At 32.0% G+C, this 17,705-nt stretch overlaps 1 protein-coding gene across 1 annotated transcript; it reads left to right on the forward strand.

Annotated features, from left to right (window-relative positions):
* The first annotated feature begins 6,798 nt into the window (after positions 1–6,798).
* LOC129286264 (uncharacterized) lies at positions 6,799–17,301 on the forward strand. Its single transcript, XM_054922261.1, has 5 exons — positions 6,799–6,945; positions 7,030–7,279; positions 7,393–7,489; positions 16,971–17,091; positions 17,179–17,301. The coding sequence occupies exons 1-5, from the start codon at positions 6,799–6,801 to the stop codon at positions 17,299–17,301; spliced, it is 738 nt and encodes a 245-aa protein (XP_054778236.1).
* Positions 17,302–17,705: the final 404 nt, after the last annotated feature.

The raw sequence follows: 17,705 nt of genomic DNA on the forward strand, positions 1-17,705 counted from the left end.
ATGCAATAGGGCTTATTAGGACCAGCCTGTTTAGGCCCTGGCCCTTCAAGGGCCGGCCCTTTAGGGTCGGGCTGGCTCTAATTGATAGCTCTATTCTTCACTATATGGCTGGATACTTGGATTTGAGAAAAAGTCTTTTTAATTAAGATATAAAATAAGTTTGGATAAGAATGAACTGAAATTTTTTTTTTATTTTTGAAACGTTCTTACATAAGTTTTAATGGTCATTCTTATATTAATGGTCTTGATTTATTTCCATATTAAAATTTATTGATGGTCTTGCATTATTATAATTAAAATTTTTATTTAATTTTATCAATAATATTTTAATATATAAAGTTATATGTGTGTGTGTGTGTTTGTGTAAATTTTATTATCGCTACCGATTTGATTACAATTTTTTCATGGTCGAACTAATGAATCTTAAATTAATACCTTGACCGATTTAATTATTAATCCAAATTTTAAAACAAAGATAATTACCATTAACAATTTATCATCGAAATTAATACAAAACAGCTAACTTAACAACTTCAACTAAATCTAGTCTTTCTTCAATACGCTTGCTAAAGATATATTCTTTTTTTATTGAAGATATTCAAAAGATATATTCTTAGCTTGATATAAAAAATGAACTAAAAGGATATTTACTTTATCTTCTCAGTGAAACAGGTTTCTTTTTAGCCTCTGTGTTTGCCTTGATATCTGACTGAATAAATGAGTCCTATCTATACATGCATAAGGCATATCAAAAGCAACGCAACAAGTAATGCAACGCAATGAACCTATGAGATCCACACACACACACACACACGTGCACGCGCGCAGACTCTATACATTATTTCTGCAAATCATGAGCAATGATATGATTTTCTTTTTTTTTAAAAAAAACTCTGATAATAGAGTATTCATTTGACTTTCTTTTTATTAAATTGAAGCGTTTAAATCCTAAGTCACATGAGAATTTCTTAGGTAGATTTGGTACACCGTGTCATCCATAATCCAGCCAATAAAATTGCATCGTTCAATGAAATGAAATCTCATGTGTCATTAGTTTTAATGAATTTATTTTAATAATAAAATATCTATTTGATTTCTTGCATTTTCTATCTTTATTATCATTAATATTAGAATTAATTTATATTTAATATTATTTGAATGTTATGGTTTTATTCGTTGAATCATGGATGACGTGGTGAATCGACTCTACCTAAAAATTTCTCAAGTCACAGCCTGTCACCCACTCATTATTTACCACTTTAATTTACTATATTATACTCCTCCAGTCCAAAGTTCTAAACGCAAGACCGCAGTTTCCTTTGTTTTCTATATTTATTTTTTCCAAATATTTAAATTTTTATATAATGTATAAGTTATGTTGGTAATACTCCAATGTATATAATTAAAAGGCAATGTATTTTAGAAAAATAAACACACAATTTTTAAAAATAATTATCTTACATACTTTTTTTAAGTGTTGAAGGGCATTTTTGCCTTTCAACTATTTGTATAGGAGCGTTTGATATCATAGAATTTTTTATGGTACAATATTCTCATTCAACAATTAAAAATGATGCAACATTGCCCCTACCAATGGTAAATTTGACTGTTTATTAACTCAAGAAATTACATTTAAGGACCTAAAGATTACAAAAAACGGCCCAAAAGATTCGAAATAAATATCTTAGAAGAAAAATAATATCGATGTAGTCTCCAAAATTACAAATAAATATAAAGAGACAAATATTATTTCTTACCACATAAAAGACCAAAAGATCATTTTGATAGGTTACTAGATGATCATCGGGTCATCATTGTTGGCAACAAAACCAATAATTAATTAAAATATATATATTTTTATCATTTTTATAAAATAATAATGCTTTAATATTTAATAAATTTTGCTGGTATTATGGTTGGCATGGTACTGTGGTCTTTTATATGGGTAAGAAATAACATTAGTCTCTTGAATTTTTTTGTAACTTAAGGGACTTAATTGATATTTATTTCATGATAGGGTCTTTTAATATAATTTTTAATGTCTTTTTTTAATAATTTTATCAGTCAACCAATGGTCAAACTTAACATATTTAATGGTAAAGGCAAAATTACACTATTTTTAACTATTGAAAGGAGACATTACACTACAAAATGATGCCAGATGCTTCTAGACCAAAAAAAAAAATTGTGACGCAAAAATATTATATAACGTCTATTTTTTAACCATTTGTCACTAAGACACCACAAACCAATAATAATAATAATAGTAATAATAATAATAATAATAATAATAATAATAATCAATATATTATAGAAATCTATTCCCCAAGTGAGTTCTTGTGAACAGTAACTTAGGGTAATATTGGCATTTTAAAGACATGAAAAATAAGGCTCCTTCATGTGTCTTGAAGAATATGAAGGAGGTTAAGGGCCTCTTTGGTTTTTCATAGTTCAATGCTAGAGGACAAAAAGTGATTTCATAAATCTTGGAAAGGTGCACCTTTATGTGATGGTTAGTCATAATTGCCCCTGAACAAAAGAAGAAATCATTATTAAAGCTGTTTCCTAGCTCTTTGACCTAGTGACAATGCTTTTGCTTCCTTCCTCCAAAAAAAAAACTTATTTTTCTCGATTTTCAAGACTGGTGACAAGTAAATCCGTCAATAGGTCTTATTCAACCACCATGAAATTTCCCTCTCTCTCAAAAACCCTACCGAGATGGAATGGTATCCACTGTCTGTGCCTTGCATCACTGTTCACTTATTTTCTTTGGAAATAGCTCCCAGTAAATTTCCTACTTTCCTTCCACCCTAGCACGCCATTCACTTCAAACCTACCAATTACTACTCCAAATTGTTTGTCTTAGAAGCCACTACAGTCTGCTCCTCTTGGATCTTTACCTCTATTCACCTATATCGTCTCCACTATCAGGTTCTTCAGCCATCTCTGCAGTTTTCTGATTCCATCTTAATATGGCTTCATCTAACCCCATGGATTTAGACATACACCATTACGATATGCTCAATAGTCTTGATCAAACTAAGATTAGTTGGTGTATACTTGTGAAGGTAGACCATATTTATCCTTGTGTTGGTGACAAAGTTTATGAGCTTGATCTCAGTTACCCTAAGCGTGCACGGTCCATCAACCTCACGGTATTCGATGCTCAGGTATTTTTACTTTAACCTTTTATACTTTTATTCTCTTAGATCTATTATACATTTAAACTTTTCTTTCTCTCATTAAAATATCTTACTGGTACTCCAATGGAAGTGTTGATTACAGGCCTTGAGATGATGGCTCAGTTTAGGAACTGATTTAAAGTTGATAAAAGTTATGACATCATAAATCTAGAAGTAAATCGTGGAGGTCAACCTGTTCATCGGAAGTATCACATTATATTGTTGTCGTGTTATAAAATACATGAACACTCCTCTAATTTCCTTAGCCACAACTTCAAGCTCTGTTTAGTTTAGGACCTTAAGGCAAGTAATTTCCCCTCTTGCCATCTAATTGGTGAGTAATTTTCCATTCCTATCATGTTAGTATGTTTTATGTCATATTGTCATTAGTGGTCATATCACACTAATTAATTCCTGTCATAGATGTTGCTGGTCTTTGTGTGCATGTTGGAGACCTTGAACAGGAGAACGTCGAAGACCATGGTGGGCTATTGACAAGGAAGCTATAGATAGTTTTGCAAGATATATAGTAAGATATATATTAGTTAGAATTAATATTTAATATTTACTATCGCCTAACATTTTAAGAATTAAGAAATTATTAACATAAGTATTTATAGCTTGGTATCATCATTAGTAAGGATTTATCTAGAACTTTCGCTATATATAGCAAGTTTTGGTACATTAATGAACCTTATATGATATAAAGCATGCCATGTTTTGCTTCACAGTTGATTTTCCTTTAATATAGGCATACTTTTCTTATAGATGTTATCATGTCTTTTTACAATGAAGTTTATTACTTTGGCTTAAGTCCTGTACCCTCTTTGGTTTCTTTTGCAAAAATTAATTGATAATCATAATTTTGCTTATTCATTTATTTACCACAATAAATTTCACAAACAATAATTGTATTTTATGCTTAATGATTTTATTCCACCTCATGCCTGAGATAGGCAAGACATGATTCCTTGTGTCTTAAAAGGAGATTGTGCAGTGGATACATGGACAACATATCGAGCATGCAAGGATCATGAGGGCCCACTTTATGTAGTTATCCAATATGCTATTTTGTTTAAAGGTCCCAGTAATATGATTATCCTCTTATATCCCTTTGATTGCACAAAGTTTTATTACATTATTTGCTTGTGTTTGTCATAATGATAGTGTTTATTATTTTCCAAGGAGCAATTGTCTGGAAGAGTTCAAGAATGCTACCAAAGTCTATTGGTATACCGACCCTCTATACCCTGACCTTGTTGGCAGTGACTTAGCTATGTGAAGAGAATTTTATTTTTGGTCAGGACCTATGTAGGTTATTGTTAGTGTTTACTTCTTTTATGTTTTTCATCTTTTATCTTTTTGTTGTTTAGGTGTTTTGTATGGTTTAGACCAACGCAGTGCTCCAATAAGTATTGTAATTTTATTACATGGTATAGGCCATATTATATATTGAGAGTAGATGATCAGTACTTTAGCCAATGGCTTGACTATTACCAATTCACTATTCGAGATTTATACAGTTGCTCATTGGTTCTACATACATTTAATAAGTTTACTGCACATTTATCTATAATTATAATTTGCATCAGATTTATTTTGTAAATGATCATCAAAGATGATCGATTTATTTGTGTAGCCATCCTAATTAGCAACATGTTATCACTAATGATATGGCAGTGTTACATATTGTATTAGTTATCATGTGTTTGTCTAGGATATTAATTAAATTAACTCTACAGGCTTGTGATTTAGGTTATTTCAGCTGCAAAATGGGTGCCAAATAAAAAAAAACAAACAATATGACTTCTTCAATTTATGAATAAACACTTGATATAATTGGTCATGACAAATGTTGTAATCCTTTTTGCATGTGCATATGCATTTAAATTTCAGCTGCTTTGCATCATATGGCGTACGTTCTTGCATCATATATCATTTACCCATCCTTATCATGTTTGAGTTTTATTTATATGTATTACCTTGGCCAGTAATATAATAATATGTCCTATTTACTACTTAAGACTATGTTTTCTATAGAATAGGTACCAATTTACATAGAGCCAATGGCATAACTTCGTCAATATATGAATAAACACTTTATATGATAGGTTATAACAAATGTTGTAATCCCTTTTACAAGAGCATATGCATTTAAATTTCAGCTGTCTTGTATCATATGGCGTACAATCCTCTAATAATGGTGTCGGCTAGTTAAAAGCAATTCTACCAAAATTTATAAACATGTAAGTCATAACCATATTTATAAAATAAGAGTAAATTAAAAACAATTTATGTTATCATGCTTAAAAAAAAATCTGCTCTCATATAACTCAAAGTGATACAATTTATTGGTCAAAATCAAGTAAATTTTGAAAACACATATTAATCAACATTTAAAATTTTGAGAATTCAACAGAATAGGTTACAAACATGGACACTCAGTCCACGAGGGTAAATAACCAAACGTGGCTTATGCCACGAAAACAAACGTGGACACACCAGTTCATGAGGGTAAGTAACCAAACGCAGCCGTAACTATGAAACAAACGTGGACACACAGTCCATGAGGATAAGTAACCAAACGTGGCTCAAGCCACGGAATCAAACGCGGGTACGAAGTCCACGAATATCAAACGTGAGAATAAAACTCACGAAACAAACTAGCTAGTGTTTAACTACAGCGCGCTATGGGCTAACGAAACTGCCGTTAGCAGCAGTGTTCTGTTTAAGTCCTCTCAAAAATCGTGTTTCAAACATGCGAGAAAAATAATTATTTTTGAAATATAATCTGTGTTTCCAATACCAAACTCACACGCATCACTTTAAATTTTAATTTAAGACCTGTTGAAAATAGTCTTTCATAAAATAATATATGAACTTGTGTTATCTAAATAATCAAGGATTTCAAGAGTTTAATAAACCAAATAATTCCATAACTCTTTGAAACATATTCCTTGAGGAAATAAATGCATATACCCTCCTTTAAACACCGCGCATCGATATCACAAGTTTCAAAACTAATGTAATTCACATGAATAAAATATCTCAACGAAAATTTATTAAAAATAAAAATACCAATAAAATAAATTAAAGGGAATGCTATTCACTTACTTGTGGAAGTTTTGAATTCCCAAAATTTTTTCTTCAATTTCTATTGGGATCCTCTTCTTTCACACATCCTATAAGATATTAGTAAATAAAATTTAATAAATCATACTTTGATTTACAAAGACTTCCTTCCACTCCTAATAAAATTTTCATCAACCACTATCATTTAAAATTCAAAACCAAAATTCATGCTTTAAGATTATTCCAAACATTCCAACAACCATCTCATTAATACCAATATTCAATCAGAATATCAAAGTTAGCCTCTTCCAACTTTCCTTAATAATTTCCTTAACATAAATCAATCCAATTAAGATCTATCTAGCTCTAAAATTATAGCTCATATATGTAGATATGTCTTTATACATGCATATATTATTATTAGCAAGTTTTCCTATCTTAAATTTGAATATATATATACGCATGCTGCATGTAGCTAGACCACGCATCTTCAATTCCATTTAGTAATTTATTTTGCTTAAGCTAAACTAAGACTAATAACATAATGTCTCGTGTGTCATCTATCAGTGAACTCAATGACAGTACTAACAGATGGAGGATCTTAGTTCGTGCGGATAGAAAATGGAATGTATATCACAAAACATTACCAAATGAAGTGTTCTGTATTACAATGGTCTTGGTTGACAAAGAGGTATGTTTATTTACAAGTATTATTGAATCATCCCTTCATTAACGTCTATATATTAGTGCTAAGATCATCTTATATTTCTCTCAGGGTCACAAGATTCGAGCAAGAGTTCTAGTTAAGAGCTTGCTTGATCAATATAGGGAAACACCAATTGAAAGGGAAACATATTTCATTGCTAACTTTGTCCTTTCAACAAATACCAATATGTACAGAGCCACCACTCATCCTTTCAAGATCAACTTCAGACAACAAACCTACATAATGGGACAAGCTTTAAACATCTATGTGCACTGCTATTCCTTTTTCCCAATAGTTGACATAATGAAGGTCGATGAGAGTAATAGTGTACCACATCTTATTAGTTAGTATGATTAATATTTTCAAGAAACTTTTGTTGATCTTCTTTCTTTGCAAATTAATGTGCAATATGAGTCTTTCTTGCCCATTCAGATGTATATGGATTTGTTAAATGCATGGAACAACTTGAAGAATATTGCAAGGATAATGAAACAAAGCACAAATTGCACATGGTCATTACTGATAAAGAGTATCCATTTCAACCCTTTAAATATCAAAATTTGTCTACAATTTTATTATTTATGTAAATTTAATTTAAATATTCTTGAGAGGGTGATTATTTTAATCTTTTATGACAGTGACAATGGTGTAGAGTGTATTTTATTTGATAAGTGCTCAACTAAATGCTTTCATAGGCCAGTTGGAAAACATGGACATTGTGCTTGTGGTGATTGTCAATTACTATAGAGTTGGTTTTTCAGAGGAAGGCACGTCATGTTTTTTATTTTATTTTTTTACATCATTGATTTGTTAAAGGCTAATGAAAGGTGTGAATCAAGTTTGTGAAATTTTAAACGAAATTGTGCATAGTTAGTGAATAATTAAGTGCTTCATGATTATTTCCTGTTTGTAATAAAGGATCACTAATACAAAAATAACTTTTTACAGCAGTTAAAAATGACTTTTTACAGCGGTTAAAGAGGCAATGATGTTCTAGCAAGTGTAGAAAGTCCATGTTTCTACATCGATTATAAACCCGATGTTGAAAATTATGTACAAGAAAATAGAAAAAATTTACTTTAACGTTTAACATCGGTTGGACTGCCAATCGTTGTAAGAACTTGACTGCCAACCGATGTTAAAAGTGAAAACATTGGTTGGACTTCCAACTGATATTAAAAGTGGACTTTTTCCACTGGTTATTTCCATAACTAATGTAAAAAATATTATATTCTATAGTGGTTATGGTAATAATCGGTGCAAAAAGTATTTAATTTTTTTATACTGTATTTATTTTATTGATTTTACCCATTCCTATGCATAAAAATTGCCAAATTAGACAGCTCAATTTGTTTACAATTGTTTATCAAGTATTTATTAACTATACAAAACTTTTTAACTATTAAAAAAATAACAATTGTTTAAATTGTCAAAATTGCCATTCCTGTGCATAAAAATTGCCAAATCAGACAGCTTAATTCATTTATAATTGTTTATCAAATATTTATCAACTATACAAAACTATTTAACTATTAAAAAAGCTAACAATTGTCTAAATTATGTCAACTATCAAAATTAAAACTTGTCTAAAACTAATAAAAAACCTCATAAGTTCTCCACAAAATAGATTGCCTAACGTATGCGGATGTCTTCAATTTCAACTTTACAAAATGCATCCGAATTATCGAACATCTAAAATTTGATTCACAAAATAGGCATATTAATCAATCTCAAATAACATAATAAAATAAAACTTTTAAAAATATATTTACCTCTTTTTGTAAATTCGGTCATGCCCAATGTGATGATATTAAGCATGTGTCTCATGACATATAGACCGCACAAGTTCATCCTTACTGGTTATCTATGACTCTGTATAAGAACAAATCATAAGAAATTAGTAAGAAATCTTAATAATTGGACATATTAATAAAGTATTGCATCACCTTTGGCTCAACCTATGTGGGATCCTTAAGCTCATGTCCATGCCTTTGTAAGACTATATTTTGATATGTTCTCATTGCCCTATGATCAAGATCACAAAGTTAGTAAATAATATATTCAAAAAAAAAATAAATTAAATAGTTTAGTAAAAGTGTTCTTACAAGTCTATCGTCTTCTTCATTTCTTTCCTAAGCTTGTAATGGAGGGAGCATAAAAAGACAATAATGTTGCTCTTCATTGAAAGAACAAATAACTGCCAATGGTCCCTGTTAAATATGATACAAGTTAAAGTAAATCCATATTGAAAAAACTATTAATTATAAATTGATCCTTACGAGTGTACATATTGAGCCATAAAAACGTCCCTTTTGACTTCACATATTCTCTATTGGAGGTACTCGGCCCTTAACTCTGGAGTATTACCTTTTTCTGTCATGTGATAAGGGCAAAAGAATCCAAACTTATCACCTTTTCTTGATGTAGTGCACAAATGATGAAGATACCTACAATAATGCAATTATATTAGTTTACTAAACTTGATGATTAAGTTTACTTACAACAATGCAATTATATTAAAGAAAAACATACTTACATCATAAATAGTTCAATGTGTGGTGTGGTAAGCTCATTATTCAACAGAAGTCGAACTAAATCTTCCCGTTCAATTGTCACTATAATGTCTTTCTTACACACAACCTCCGGATCCATTTCTAAACTCTTGAATTTGAATGATGAATCATATGCCATTAAGATCATTCGCTGATGCGGAGTCAACAAGGGTTGTGAAAGTTTTGGGAGATTCGGTAAGGAAAGCTTCTACATAATAAAAAGGCAAGAAATAGCTAATAAAAAACATATATTAGGAAGTTGCTATATAATAAAAATTCATGAAATTTCGTACCATAGCTTGAACCAGATTCACAAGTCTCTTGGGCCATAGAATAAAATTGCCAACAGCTTCAACCACAGTCTTCACCTCATCAGTAGGGAATAGAACCAAAGCATTTGTCACTTTTGGATTTGCAACCACCACTCTTACTTGATCATCTTGAATTTGCTTGTGGTGGATAGTTGACCCCAAGCTATAGATGCTACCAAGAGCAACCAAGTGTTTATCATGATCTTCCAGAAATATCTCACACAGTTCACCAATGTTGTCACCAGAAGGACCCTCTAACACACACTCGAGAACATTACTCCCTTTTGTACTATGAAATGTAGGAGATGTATGAATTGGTTCAGCAGTTGTCTCCTGTCGTGAGCTCATCATGCTCATCATCTCCTCCTTCATTTTTTCTTTCATTTGTAGAAGTCGAACTGCAAATGAAGCTTCAAACTCATCCTTAGTCTGCTACCTCACAGTGGATATCAATGTATCAAGCTCTTCTATAGTCACTACACCTCCTGAATTGGGATATACAGGTGCTCTAAAGCAATCCTTAATGCCCACACCATATCCAACGCCCCTCACACGACCTAGATGCTTTGGTTTGCTTATAGCAACCGCTAAGATATCATTTTTGCTTTTTGAAATGAAGCTTTCTTGGGCTTGTTGCTCCTTAAGAGTATCCTGTAATATAAAAATAACAATATTAATTAATAATATATACAATTGTATAGAAATTTAAAGGGAAAAGGAATAATAATTTTACTTACAATCCTCTCAACAATCTCCCATGCTGTCTCACTAGTATAGCTTCCTTTCTTGTAGTGATGTCCATATCTCCATTTCTCCTTTTGAGAGACAGGTGATGGTGGAGAAAGGAGTATAGAAGGATCAGACTTAGCTTCTTCTTCTCTCTTCTTCTGTTTCTCTACCATTAATATATCATCAGCTCTAGCATAACCTCCATAAGATAGGGTATGGGGGTATTGATTCTGCTAAGCAATTTCCTGCCCTTTAGCTTGTTTTTCTTATTAATAAATTAAATTTTAGATTTTGTAGTTGAAGTAAATCTAAATAAAACTTAAATCAATTAAAAATCAACAGACCAAAGCTTTTTCAAAAGTCTAAATCCTGATAAATTCTTCCCAAGTATCTTCATCAAGGAATTGGTATGTATCAAGAGGATTGGGACGAGCCTGACCCTCTGGCACCTCGACAAAGATATATCTTCTAGCAAGATCAGTCTTAAAATTTCTCCAACATGTTTTACAATAAGAAATCAACTTGTGTTGACGATCTTGATTAAATGGAATATCGTATGTGAGCTACAATGAAGACATAAAATAATAATCAATAATTGCCCAATAATATATAACCATAAAAAATTTTAATTTTTAATTATTTACTTGAATACTTTCCCAAATCTGTTCCTTCACGTCCCCAAACACAATAGAGGCTTGGTACGTGATAGAAGGCCAAGAAAACTAAGAAACTTAGCTTTTTGCGGCCCTATCGGATTCCATCTCTGGTTAAATTGAATTGGTAACTTACGCCCAGCACTCCTATTTAAAGTCAGATCTCTCAATCGTGTGCCATGTCTCCCCCTCCTCACAGATTAGCTCTGACTTGGCTCCTCACTATTAGGTGCCTTGACTTGGCTCCTTACTAGGAGCAACATCACCAATTGATTGGCTTATAGTAAGCTAGCTTTGAGTGTTATCACCTTGATTCTCCATATTCTTTTTAATTCAAACAAATAAAATTAATTAAAAAAATAATCAAAGATATAATAATTAAGAAAAACAATCCCATCATGTAAATTTAATTGAACTAAATTAATATGCTTTTATTTCAAAACTAAACTCATATAGAGATATTCTCCTATATCCCTTCATAGTGATTACTTCTTATAGCATGTTCATCATCTACTTCATCTACCACATCCAAAATTGGTAGCCCACTTGAGAAGTTAGGAGTTTCAGAAATATCAAAATTTGATTCATGATCATCATCACTATTAATCATCATTTTTCCTTTAAGTGCTATTGACCAATTTTTATTTGCTGGATCCATGATATAAAAAACTTGTTTAGCTTGATTTGCCATAATAAATGGCTCATCTCTAAAAGTTAGTTTTTTAAGATCAACCATTGTAAATCCTAACTTATCATCACGAATGTTTTTGATGTCAACCCACTTGCATTTGAAAACAGGAACTCTAAATTTTATATAATCAACCTCCTAAATCTCTTCAATAACCCCAAAATAAGTCCTGGATGCTAGTTTAGGTTTCTTATCTTTTGAACTAGAGAAGTGTGCAGCTTCAGCCATTATCATAACTCCACTATTTTGCACCGTACTCTTCTTATCCAAGGACTTTATATAAAAGGAATACCCATTAATATCATAGGAACTCTAACATATAACATCAAAGTTAGGACCTCCAGCCAACCATATAACTGTATCAGAAACACCACTTTCATTCAAAATTTTCTGCTTGAACCAATCTACAAAAGTCTTATTATGCTCTTTTAATAACTTTTGTTTAATCATTCTCATTCGATAATTTTTTGCCTTTAGAAGTTCTTTATGAAAAGGTATGTAATCTTTAACTTTATCAATATTATTCAAGATATATAAATGTACTTCTTGTAATTCATCATGATTCATGCTCTTCACTGATACTCCATATATGCCTTGACCATATTGCCTTTTCTCATGACGAGATTTAGGAAGTCTAATTGATTCTGTACTTGACAATTAATCACAACAAAGCTCCATATATTTTTCAGCAATATATTTCTCAACTATCGATGCTTTAGGTTGATATAGATTCCTAACATACCCTTTCAATATTTTCATGTATCTCTTAACTGGGTACATTCATCGTAAATAAAGAGGACCACACAATTTTGCCTCCCTTACTAGATGCACTATTAAGTGAACCATAATGTCAAAAAATATGAGAAAAAAGTGCATCTTAAGTTGGCACAAAATAGTACAAGCTTCTTGTTTTAATTCTTCCAGTTTATGGGGATCAGTAACTTTACTGTATATAGCATTAAAAAAGAAACAAAGTCTAGTTATTGTAAGTTTTAAATCTTCTTTCAATATGCCTCAAATAGCCAAAGGTAATAGCTATTACATCAAGACATGGCAACTATGAGATTTTAAGCCTACTAGTTTCAACTCTGTCACAGACACAAGCTTCATAATATTTGAAGAATACCTCAAAGGAACTTTGATTCCATGTACACTCACAAAAACTTGTTTTCTCAGATTTGTATAATGTATGAGAGGCTGGGGGACAATAAGTTTGTTTACCTTCTGGTCTTGGGTGTAAATCTTTCCGTATTCTCATTTCTTTCAAATTCAATCTTGCATTCATACCATCCTTAGTCTTACCTAGTATGTTCAGAAGCGTTCCAATAATACTATCACACACGTTTTTCTCTATATGCATAACATCAAGACAATGCCTTACTTCAAGATTGCACTAATATGGGAGGTCAAAAAAGATACACCTTTTTTTCCATATGCTTTTCGCACTAGTATTCTTTTTAGTCTTACCAAAGACAATATTAATATTTTTCACACATTCATATACTTGATCCTTAGTCAAAGCATCCGGAGCATCATTGTGTTCTTGGTGACCATAAAAAGCTTTCTTCAATTTACGATATGGGTGATCTCATCTAAGAAACCTCCGATAGCCAAGGTACACTGTCTCCTTCCATGTTGAAATTGATGGTAGTTTGTGCTTTTTCACAAATTGGACAAGCTTTATGACCTTTCACACTATAACTAGACAAATTTCCATATGCAGGAAAATCATTTATAGTACAAAAGATCATAGCATGTAACTTAAAATTCTCCTTCTAATTTGCATCAAACACTTCCATACCTACCTCCAACAAAACTTTCAAATCTTCAATCAGAGTTCTTAAGTAAATATCAATATCATTTCTAGGTTGTTTTGGTTTCGAAATCAACATGGATAGCATCATGTACTTCTGTTTCATGCACAACCTAGGTGATAGATTGTAAATCACTAAAAGAATAGGCTATGAACTATGTATACTACTGAGACTACTATAAGGATTCATTCCATCAATAGAAAGTCTGAGCCTCAAGTTCCTTGGCTCATTGCCAAATTCAGGAAACAATTGATCAATTTTCTTCCATTAAGGAGAATCAATTGGATGTCGAAGTTTTCCATCAAATATCCTCTCATTTGCATGCCACATCAAGTTCTTCGCATAATTAGTATTTGCAAACAAATGCTTGAACCTTAGTATAATTGGAAGATACCATAAGACCTTTGTAGGAGCCCCCTTCTCTTTGTATTATGGTGCCTCATATTTTGGACACTTTCCCTCCCCTTCAAGCTCTTTTCTGTACAACACACAATCATTAGGACATGTGTGTATTTTTTTATACTTCATACCTATTGGACATAATATCTTCTTAGCATCATAATAATGATTTGCTAATACATTGCCTTTCAAAAATATCATTTGAAGTAACTCTAGCAACCATATCAAACTTTGGTCACTCCACCCAACTCTTGCCTTTAAGGTAACCAATTTTAACACCCTAGATAACAAACTAAAATTAGTGCACCCCGGGTATAGAGGCTTCTCTACATCAGTGCGCAAGTTATCATACACATGTGCTCGTTCAAAAGCCTCTTCCTCAATATCACGGATCATGTCCTATAAATGATCTTCATTTATTTTTACTTCATCATCAAGATTATCAATTTCCACATATTGAGATGTGTTACTATAATTTTCCAATCATTCACCATGCAAAATCTATATCGTATAATTTTTGCAAATCCTATCACAAACTAATTGCTCTCTTATTTCGACAACACCTAGTCTTCTCTCATTCAAACAATTAACACAGGACAATAGAACCTTTCACTATTGTCAACAGCATTTTTCTTAGCAAATTCCAAAAATTCTTTCACCCAATTATCATACTCGTCACTTGTTCGTCTAGCATCCATCCAACTACGATCCATGTGTCACCTTCTAAAGAATATAACTAATGTTATTACCTTTAAACTATTTCAAGAAACTAAATTCCTAATTAACTTTAGATTTGAAAAAAATTCAGCAGAGTCTGCTCTGAAAATTAGATCTCCCAAGACTTTTAAAAAAAATTTACAAGAGAAAATTGACAATTTTAAACCAAATAAATGATCACATGCAACAACCTGAGGCCTTATGAAGCCACTAACAGCACTCCCGGCAACAATCAATATCATTAAAAACTAAATTTATACAATTTAGAGGAAAGAATGAATTTAAAATTTTTTTTTTGACAAAGTCTTCCCTAAAAATTGGACTTCCTAAAAGTTTTAGAAAATTTTACATGAGAAAATTAACAATTTTAAACCAAATAAATGATCACATGCAACAACCTGAGGCCTTATAAAGCCACTAACAGCACTCCCAACAACAATCGATACTATTAAAACCTAAATTTAAGCATTATAAAATCTAAAAATTCATATTTAAGACATACTTGGGTGGCGGTAGTTACAGCAACGATTCAGCACTAAGAGAGTAAGGAGGGGACAAGGAGTAGTGGCAGGGCAAAGGTAGTGAGGAGGGGGAGGGGGAGCAGAGGGGGAGAGGTAGGAAGAGGGAGAGGGGGAGACGGAGGGGGAAGGGGTTAACGAGGGGGAGAGGGAGGGGGAGTGGGCAGGTAAAGGAGGCTTGTGAGGGGGAGACGGAGGAGGAGGGAGCAGTGAGTGGCAAGAGGGAGGAGGGGGAGGGCAGGCGATAAAGGGGAGAAGGAGGAAGGGGAGGAAATAAGAGAAAGGTGGTCGGAGTAAAGCAAATGAAGGGGAAGGAGACAATGGAAAGAAAAGGATGGTAATTTAAAAAATTTTCTATACCAGGTGAAGGGCCACCTAGTGTAGAAAATCTAAAAAGTTCACTTTTTATATTGGATGAAGGTTTATCCGGTGTAAAAACTCAACTTTTTACACAGGGTAGAGGTCCACCCATTGTAAAAACTTAGTCCACTCGATGTAAAAGTCTACTTTTTACACTAGGCAGAGGTTTTGTTCGGTGTAAAAACTCAACTTTTTACACCAGCTGAAGGTCCACCCATTGTAAAAAATCAATCCACCCGGTGTAACTTTTTACACCAGGTGAGTATACCCGGTGTAAAAAGTAGACTTTTTACATCGAGTGGACCTCCATCAGTGTAAAAAGTGTTAAATACTTTAACATAATTATAAAAATGACACCACCTTAATATTTTACACCGTTTGCCTTCCAATTGATGTAAAAAATACCCCGTAATTTTCATATTTTGTACTAGTAGATATTGATTTTTGTTTCATAATCACAATTCGGACAACCACAAATCTGTAGCTCTTTTAATGCTACCAGAGTATTATACAATCCACCAATTAAAGAAATGAAAGATCTTATTCGCAAGTGAATGTTTCATTTCCTTTTTTTTCTTTTGTTTTAACCTATCATTATTTATGGCATTAAAATACTTTTTAAATTTAAATTTCTAAACTTAACCTTTCTCTTACTTTAATACAGTAATGATTTGTAGTGCAAAAGACCATACATCCCCAATCCTAAATGTTGGGACTTAGCCCTTTACACCTAGTTCTAGTCAATCATCTGCATTAAACATGATGCATAACACTGAGAAAATAGACATTTCCTAGATTCCAGATCAAGAAGTTGTAAGTAATTACTAAAGTATGAAGAACGATATTTTATTTTTATAAAATCAACAATCCTACTAACAATTCTCCCCTTACAGAACTCCAGCTTCATAATTAATAGTGTTATTGTGAGGCTAGGCACACATCATAGGTGGAATTATGATGGTTGTTCCAAATGTGCTACAAAGACCACCAAGAAGAATGGAGCACTGTATTGCCCTACCTGTAAGAAGAAACCTGATTCAGTTGAATCTAAGTAATGAAAATCCAACCACTTTAACATAGAACTTCAATTTCTTAGATTATTTATACATCATTTTTTGATTAGTTTGACTTAGACTTTATAAATTAAATTCTCATTTCTATTAGAATAAAATATTAGTTTAAGAATAAATTATGACAATTACTGCATGTTTAGAGAAGATATTGATATTTTGTGATCATAAAAGTAATCTGTTAAGTTGAATTTATTAGGTTGAAGGTCAACTACACTATGGTAGACCACACAGGGAAAACTTTTGTTGTATTTTGGGACCAGTTAGCTTTACAGTTGCTAGAGAAGTCTGCAGCCGAATTGAAGGTCATCCTTCCTAAGGTTGTATTTTTAAAATACAGATCAGTTTAATTTTTTTAAATTAAAATAAAATTTAATGTTGACCATTTATTCTTGATGTCTTGATAGGAACGACGTTCATATGATTTCCTTGATCAATTAGATAATATTATTGGTAAGAAGATGCTGCTCAAGCTCAAGATAAATGCATACAACAAGAAGTACCCAAACTCCAGCATAAGTGTGCCTTAGTACACAGAATGTGGTGATCTAATGAGCTAGTTTACTGCTACAAATAATCAGGTGACAATTTTTATCCTTTGTGATTTAATTTCTTATTTTCCTTCTGTCACATCCTAAAATTTTAACATGACTGACATGAAATATATGTACAAATTCACATTCCTAAAGCTTCAATTAAGAAAATTTCTAAATTAATGTATCAAGTTTTACTTTTCACATGAATCAAAACATCAAACTTTTTATAAAATTTTTGCAACACCACCCCTAAAGGTAGGATCTACTGAAATCTCTTCAACAGAAAACTTACAACATATATCTAACAATATAAAGCTTTGCTCCTTAGCGGCAAATAATTAACATAACAAAAAGAGGTAGGACCCTAACTATAGTTAATGTGGAGCTCTCTAAATAGA

Source organism: Prosopis cineraria, unplaced genomic scaffold (assembly GCF_029017545.1).
Source record: "Prosopis cineraria cultivar Desert tree isolate PC_DT_omini unplaced genomic scaffold, ASM2901754v1 PC11, whole genome shotgun sequence".
Lineage (NCBI taxonomy): Eukaryota > Viridiplantae > Streptophyta > Magnoliopsida > Fabales > Fabaceae > Prosopis > Prosopis cineraria.